An 8,534-nucleotide genomic window follows, 5' to 3' on the forward strand; every position below is an offset into this window, starting at 1 on the left:
AAAGGTTTCCGGTTGGCTACCCTGCACTGGGGAAGGGAATGAGGGGATAAAAAGGAAGAGAAGAGAGAAGGAGCGAGAGACAAAGTCACAATCTAGCAAGCAAGGTAGTCTCTCGGAAAGACAAAACAGTGCCTTATGAGCCTTGATGGTAGTCGGCTGTTGTGGCCGCGGGCCGAGGATCTTGGCCTCTGTGAAAGTGCGGGGATAATCGTAAAATGTTGAGCAGATTCGGTTCACAGATCACCAGAATGGGAAGCCGTTGTGTCTGAAATCCGGGACTGGAGCCCGCGGGCATTCCACTGAAAAATAAAAGCTTGTTTGACTTTCTTCGGAAAATATAGTTCCGGGGGGAGCCATGGTGTCTTCTATTGTAGAGCTGCAAGAACTGGCTGTAGCGCGTCGAGTACTTGCAATGACCAGATAGTTGGAAGCTTCTATGAGGATGTGGAATCGGCAATGACCAAAGTAAAATCACAGTACACTGTACTGATGGGCGACTTTAATGCAAAGGTAAGTAAAAAGCAGGCTGGAGACAAAGCGGTAGGTGACTATGGCATAGGTTCTAGGAACAGTAGGGAAGAGTTATAGTAGAGTTCGCAGATAAAATTAATTTGTGGATTATGAATATCTTCTTCCGCAAACGAGCAAACAGGAAGTGGACGCGGAAGAGCCCCAATGGTGAGACTAAAAATGAAATAGACTTCATACTGTGTGCGCACCCTGGCATCGTAGAGGATGTGGAGGTCCTCGGTAAGGTCCGTTGTAGCGACCACAGAATGGTAAGGTCTCGCGTTAGCTTAGATTTGAAGAGGGAACGGAATAAACTGGTGAAGCGAAAGGCTAGCTATTAACGTGTTAGCATTAAGAGGGAAGGTAGAGGAATTCAGAATGTCGCTGCAAAAAAGATTTTCCGCTTTAACTGAAGAAGACGATCGTAGTGTTGAAACAATCAATGATAATCTTACAGCTGTCGTTACAGAGTGCGCCGCGGAAGTAGATGGTAGGATGGTTCGACAGGATACCAGCAAGCGATCTCAGGAGACTAAAGATCTGATTAAGAAACGCCAAAGCAAGGGGACGTCCAACTCCATAGACAGGATAGAAGTAGCAGAGCTATCGACGTTAATAAATAAGCGCAAGGTAGCCGACATAAGAAAGTTTAACATGGAGAAAATCGAGCATGCTCTAAGGAACGGAGGTGGCCTAAAATCAGTGAGGAGAAAACTGGGCATAGGTAAAAACCAGATGTATGCGCTAAAAGACAAACAGGGCAATGTCATCAGCAATATGGATAAGATAGCTGAATTAGCCGAAGAGTTCTACACGAATCTATACAGTAGTGAATGTAATAATCAAAATACTGAGGGAGGCAGTCGAGCACAGCAATGGGACATCCTGCCAGTAACAAAGGAGGAAGTAAAGAAAGCCTTAGGAGCAATGCAAAGAGGGAAAGCAGCTGGTGAGGATCAGGTAACAGCAGATTTGTTGAGGGACGGAGGAGCGATTGTGCTACAAAAACTAGCCACCCTGTATACGAAATGTCTTGTGACCTCTAGAGTACCAGAAGCTTGGAAGAACGCTAACATTATCTTAATTCATAAGAAAGGAGACGTCAAGGACTTGAAGAAAAAATTCAGGGGGCACTTTGACCGTCTAAAGTGGGTAGAGGCGGAAGCGTTTTCCGCACCACCTTCGCTCTTTCTGTGGCACTGGTGGCGTCACATATAATTGAGTAATAATTACTAAGTGATGGCAAATCACTAATTAATTGTTAATTACTGATTAATGTCTGAATACTAATTAACTGCTAATTAATGACGCTTAAGCTCCGCTTTTAGGAGTGGAACGCGACAGCGCGTTGTAGCTAGCGCTACCAGGGAGTCCACGGAACGCCACCACCCGTTCAGCGCGACGCCTTGCCCTTTGAACGCAACGCTTTTTGAGGAAAGGAAATGGCGCAGTAATTCTCTGTCATCTCGGTGGATACCTGAACCGCACCGTAGAGGAAGGGAGGAAGTGGGAGTGAAAGAAGATAGATAAAGAGGAGCCGTAATGAAGAAAATGAAAATTGTATTTCAGGAAAGGAAATTACGCAGTAACTGTCTCACATATCTCGGTGGACACCCGTCAAAATTCAGGGGCCACTTTTTTGACCTACAGTGTGGTCACTGATGTGTGTTTAAGATGTTAAGCTTCGCCCCTAAGAGTGGAACGCGACAGCGTCTTGCAACGCTGCCAAGGAGTCCATAGAACGCCATCCCCCATTCGGTTCTACGCCTCGCTCGTCGGTAAATTGGTTTTTGTGGAAAGGAAATGTATCTGTCTCTCATTTGTCGGTGGACACCTAAACCTCGCCGGAAGGGAATGGAAGAGGATGAGAGTGCGTGAAGACACCGTATTCACTAGACGCGCCTTTGTTCATTCCAAACCATCGAGGTGGCATGGCGGAGTGGATAGCTGCTCGTCTCTCACGCCGAAGACCGGGGTTCGATTCCTGAGCTCGACCAATTTCTTAATCGGTTTTATTTATTTATATGGCCTGACTAGTAAAGCTAATTCGGCTAATTGGGTAATTAAGCAATTAACTAAGCTCAGTCCCACTTACTTAGAGCATCACTATACGATCCCTTCAATTGGTTGCATGGTTACTAGCCAAAGTGCAATTGGCCCCGTTTGAAATTCGCGCACTGTGACGTCACGACCGTTTCCACCAATTGAAAAGCGTGACATTTTCTGTCGACAACTGCTGCTTACAACGATGGGACATTAAAGGCTTCCGCCTTAATACAGACCAATCAGCTTATTGTCCGTTGCCTACGAGGTATTTACTAAGGTAATCGCTAATAGAGTCAGGACAACCTTGGACTTTAGACAACCAAATGATCAGGCAGGCTTTCGTAAAAGATACTCGACAATAGATCACGTTCACACTATCAATCAGGTGATAGAGAAATGCGCAGAATATAACCAACCTCTATTTATAGCCTTCATTGATTACGAGAAAGCATTTGACTCAGTGGAAACCTCAGCTGTCATGCAGGCACTGCGGAATCAGGGTGTAGAAGAGTGTTATGTGAAAATATTGGAAGATATTTATAACGATTGCACAGCTACTACAGTTCTCCATAAAGTCAGCAATAAAATTTCAATACCGAAAGGTGTGAGGCAGGGAGACACGATCTCGCCAATGCTCTTCACTGCCTGCTTACAGGAGGTATTCCGGCCACTGGAATGGGAACAGTTGGGGATAAGAGTTAATGGAGAATACCTGAGTAATTTGCGATTCGCTGATGACATTGCCTTGCTAAGCCACTCAGGACAAGAACTGCAAAGCATGATCAATCAGTTAGACAGGCAGAGCAGAACGGTGGGGCTAAGAATTAACATGCACAAAACCAAAGTAATGTTCAACAGCCTAGCAAGGAAACAGCAGTTCGCAATTGGTAGCCAGGTGCTGGAAGTAGTAAGAGAATATGTCTACTTAGGGCAGGTAGTGACCGCAGATCCGGATCATGAGAGGGAAATAACTAGAAGGATAAGAATGGGGTGGAGTGCATATGGCAGGTTCTCTCAGATCATGAATGGTAGCTTACCAATATCCCTGAAGAGAAAAGTATACAACAGCTGTATCCTACCGGTACTCACCTATGGGGCAGAAACGTGGAGGCTAACAAAGAGGGTCCAGCTTAAGTTAAGGACAACGCAGCTTGCTATGGAAAGGAAAATGATAGGTGTAACGTTAAGAGATCGGAAGAGGGCGGAGTGGGTGAGGGAATAAACGCGGGTTAATGACATCTTAGTTGAAATCAAGAGGAAGAAATGGGCTTGGGCAGCGCATATAATGCGAAGGCAGGATAACCGATGGTCCTTAAGGGTAATGGAGTGGATTCCAAGAGAAAGGAAACGTAGCAGGGGACGGCAGAAAGTTAGGTGGGGGGATGAGATTAAGAAGTTTGCTGGGATACAGTGGCGGCAACTGACAAAGGACAGGGTTAATTGGAGAGACATGGGAGAGGCCTTTGCCCAGCAGTGGGTGTAGTCAGGCTGATGATGATGATGCAGGGGGCAACGACGGGACCGCATTTATGGTCATGTCTCAGAAGAAAAAACGTCCTGCTGGAGTTCCTCTCGTCTTCAGGCCTACACGAGAAGGAAGAGACTTACGGAAGGCCAACCTCAACGTCGTGGCAACGCGGTTGTGATGTCGGCCAAATAAAAGGTGCTTAGACGTCGCCTCAACAAGGACGAAAGCTTGGTGGTTTCGGTATCGACGCTGCCCGCCGCGAACCTTCTGCTTGCAGTGATCGAACAGGCTGGAGTGGCTGTACAGGCCCGCGTCCCATACTCGTGTTCGGTAAGCTATGGGAAAATTGAGGGCGTTCGTCTCAGTTGCTCAAACGGTAACCTGCGTGAGCACATCGGTGAGCAAGGTGCCGTCTCAGCAAGGGTACTCACCGCTTACATTCGTGAAGGCAGTGGAAACATTCAAGAGATAAATCGCCGCACCGTGATACTGAAATTCGCCAAAGATTACCCTCTTCGTAAACAGGTTACACTGGGCTCTTGCAGTTAACCTGTAATTGAATACTCTGGACCAGCAACGCAATGCCAGAGACATGGACACATCTCGAGGCATTGGACTGACCCCCTTCGCCGCCCTCACTCAGACAAGGAATGCACGTTGAGAGCGCAACCAAAATGAGCAACCTGCGATGACCCACCGCATAATACAGACGGAGTCACAAAAAGAGAACCGCTACGCTGACACGCACAGTGGAAGAAGTACAAGGAAAACCGTCCAAACCGTCCAAACTTGAAGCTCTGCCTAATCCTGAATTTGCTTCTGCAAGTGTGCAAGATCGAGATCGGCAACCTCAACAAGACACGACAGCTGGATACTCCTACGCAGCTGCTCCGTAGAAGAAGCTTGGCAAGCCCTTGATCCCTTCACCAGTTTTGAAGTTAACCTAATTTTCCACATACACCGCAACGCGACCACATGCCCTACCATAAGCAGCAAATTTGAACAGAAAAAGATATTTCGTGATTACTGATACCTATGCTGTTTGCAAGCATCAAGGCTCATGTCCGCACGAGACCTTCGTCAAGAAGTCTCCCGGAGGTAGAAGCTCTTGTCGCAATGGAGCAGTTCGTGTCAGCATCTTGCCGGCCACACCGGATGAAAACCCCTTCGCTCGCACGCACAGTGGTACAAGTACAACAAAAACCGTCCAAACGTCTCGAAGAGCTGCCTAATCCTGAATTTTGCATTTGCAATTATGCAAGATTGTCACAGAAGTGGCGGCATTTTGTATCTAATTGGCCTCTCGCGTTTGCTCGGACTTGTGTGAACATGTATTTATTTCAATGTATAACCTAATTCAGTATGTATTTAATGCGATGTGTTTTCCCACATTTGTTTCGTAGGATGTATATAACGCCTTTATCAAAGGTTGTATTCGTAGCAGTAGCAGCGGCCTCACGCGGTAGAAGCAGTACCAGCCTCCGATGAGGATGACGCCGAAGTTCCGCCGAATGGAGCTCGAATCTCGTGCCAGTTGCACGCGCCTCTCTTCGGCACGCCAGCTCATATTCTAACAGTCGGGTCAGTAAACTAATCACTTCTTTCATCGTGCCGGCCTCATACGTTTCGGGTGCAACAAACTGGTGACCCGGACGTCCGCTGGAACACCGTCTCTCACCATGGCCGACGCCGACGACAACGCCTCCGCCATGCCCGGTGACGGACCCTTGTGTTTCCGTCTTTTTTGGCTGGTTTTCTCCCTTGACATGCCTCACCAACAGGCCCACGTTCTGCCCTCCTCCAGCGCCGTCTCCGCGCTGTCCCTTCGCCTTCCGCCGTTCTCGGCAGCCGATCCCCAGCTCTGGCTCGCTCAGGTCAACAGCCAGTTCACTATTGGCGGCCTCATCAGCCAGGAGCACAAGTTTCACCACGTCGCTGCGTCGTTACCACATGAGATTGCCGCCGAGGTCTGCGACCTCCTCAGAACTCCTCCCGCCTCGGCCCCGATCGATACGTTGGCTGCTGAGCTGATCAAGCGCACAGCCGTCTCGGAACATCGCCGCCTGCAGCAGCTCATCTCCTCCGAAGAAATGGGAGACCGCAAACCTACCAAGTTGCTGCGGCGGCTCCAGCAGCTGCTGGGCGACAAGGCTACTACTTTCGACCAAGCTTTCCTGCGTGAGGTTTTCCTTCAGCGCTTGCCGTCGTCGGTCCGCATGGTGCTTGTGCCCGCCCAGGGGTTGTTCTTGGAGAAGCTTGCTGAGCTGGCGGACTCCGTCATGGAATTTTCCTACTCTGCAAAACCTCTCTGCGCAGTCTCGCAGCCTCCCACGCCGCCATCATCTCTTCCCTCCTGCGTGGACCTTGAGACCTTCCGGGACGACTTCCAAGCCCAGACCACGCGACTCTCCGACCAAATCGCCGCGCTGTCGACTTCCCGCTCTCGCTCGCCTTCCCGTCGCCAGACTTCATCTCTTCAAGGCAGCGAGTGCTGGTATCACCACACCTTTGGTGAAGCAGCGCGTCGGTGTACCCCTCCCTGTCGCTTCCAGGGAAACTTCCCACGACACCACTAGAAGCGGCAAGTGGTGTCATCCCAGAGACCAGCCGCTTATTCTTTATTCGTGACCAAAACTCGGGCCTCCGTTTTCTCGTTAACACCGGTGCCGAGGTGAGAGTCCTGCCCTGCAGCTTTGCATCATCACCTTCTCGCCGTACTGGCCCATCGCTCCAAGCCGCAAATCTCACCCCCATCGCTACCTACGGCGAACATGCTCTTACACTCAATTTGGGCCTCAGACGTGTGTTCCGATGGGTTTTCCTCCCTGCAGAAGTACGCTACCCAATCCTAGGAGTTGATTTCCTGCGTAACTACAATCTGCTGGTCAACATGCACAGCAAGTGTCTCGTGGACGCCGTGACGAACCTCTCTGTTCAGGGTCTCCGTCTTCCAGAACCGCTTGCCAGTATACCCAGCCCGCACCAGTCCGCCTACGAGATCCTCCTGGAGGAATACCCTTCTCTACTCCGTCCTTCCAACTTTTTACTGCCCGTGAAACGCCAGGTCACACAACACATTGTGACCACTGGCCCGCCAACACGCGCTCGAGCCCGTCGCCTTGCTCCAGACCCATTACAGATCGCCCGCAATGAGTTCGATCACATGCTGGAGCTAGGTATTATCCGACCTTCATCTAGCCCATGGGAGTCCCCTCTACACATGGTACCAAAGGAATCCCCAGGGGACTGGGGGCCTTTTTTAGATTACCGCGCCCTCAACAACGCTACCGTTTCAGGCCGTTATCCGCTACCTCACATCGCCGATTTCACCTCCGCACTGCACGGCCCCACAATTTTCTCTAAAATCTATCTCGTCAAGGCCTACCGCCAAATCTCTGTCGAACCATCCGATGTACCCAAAACTACAATCCTTACACCATTCTGCCTCTTCGAATACCTCCGCATGCCATTTGGCCTCCGTAACACTGGCCAGACGTTTCAACACTTCGTTGACATAGCTACACGGGGTCTATCTTTCTGCATGGCCTCCGTTGTTGACCTCCTCGTATTCAGCCGCGACCGGGAGCAGCATCTGCAACACCTCCGGCAGCTGTTTCAACGCCTCTGATTACGGCCTGATCATCAACAGAGCCAAATGTGAATTCGGCAAGTCGGAGCTCGATTTCCTTGGTCACCGTGTAAACCGCTCCGGCATCCGGCCTCTCCCATCAAAAGTCCAGGCCATTCAAGACATTTCACAGCCTGCCTCAATCCACCAGCTCCGTGAATTTCTCGGCCTCATCAATTTTTACCGCCGTTTCATCCCTCACTGTGCTGCACTCCTCGAACCATTGAGCGACATGCTTCAAGGCAAGAAAACAAACTCCGCACAACTTACGTGGTCTTCAGCTGCTCTGGATTCTTTCCGGGCCGCCAAAGCGAAACTATCTGACCTCGCATTCCTTGCCCATCCGCGCCCTGATGCACCCCTACGCCTCATGACCGACGCCTCCGACTCCGACGCTAGAGCCGTGCTACACCAGCTCGTGGGTGGTGTTTGGAGCCCCCTCTCTTTTTTTTCCCGCAAGTTTTCCGCTGCCGAAAGCCGCTACAGCACTTTCGGCCGTGAACGTCTTGCCATGTACATGTCCGCGCGGCACTTCAAGCACCTCCTAGAAGGCCGGCAGTTCCACATCGTCACCGACCACAAACCACTCATTTTCGCCATCAAATCAGGGAGCGGTAAATTCTCGCCTCGTGAAATTCGTCACCTTTCGTACGTGGCAGAATTCACGACCGACATCAGACATGTGCAGGGTTTCTACAACCGGCGGACGCTCTGTCGCGTGTTACGGTTTCCCTCGCCTCTGGTGCTCCATCAACGAACATAGACTTTGCCGCCCTCGCCACAGCGCAGCAACATGACTCGGAAGTTATGGACCTTCGCAAGGACCCTGTCCCGCTGGTTCTCCGCGAAATTCTCCTCCCTTCGTGCCCCGTCCCCATCACC

The 8,534-nt window shown here is 50.4% G+C and overlaps 1 protein-coding gene across 1 annotated transcript; it reads left to right on the forward strand.

Annotated features, from left to right (window-relative positions):
- Positions 1–5,703: 5,703 nt before the first annotated feature.
- Positions 5,704–6,600, forward strand: LOC149343656 (uncharacterized). Its single transcript, XM_089547040.1, has one exon. The coding sequence runs from the start codon at positions 5,704–5,706 to the stop codon at positions 6,598–6,600; it is 897 nt and encodes a 298-aa protein (XP_089403166.1).
- Positions 6,601–8,534: the final 1,934 nt, after the last annotated feature.

The sequence above is a fragment of the Amblyomma mixtum genome, chromosome 5, assembly GCF_055824585.1.
Source record: "Amblyomma mixtum isolate Tamu chromosome 5, ASM5582458v1, whole genome shotgun sequence".
Taxonomy (NCBI): Eukaryota; Metazoa; Arthropoda; class Arachnida; order Ixodida; family Ixodidae; genus Amblyomma; species Amblyomma mixtum.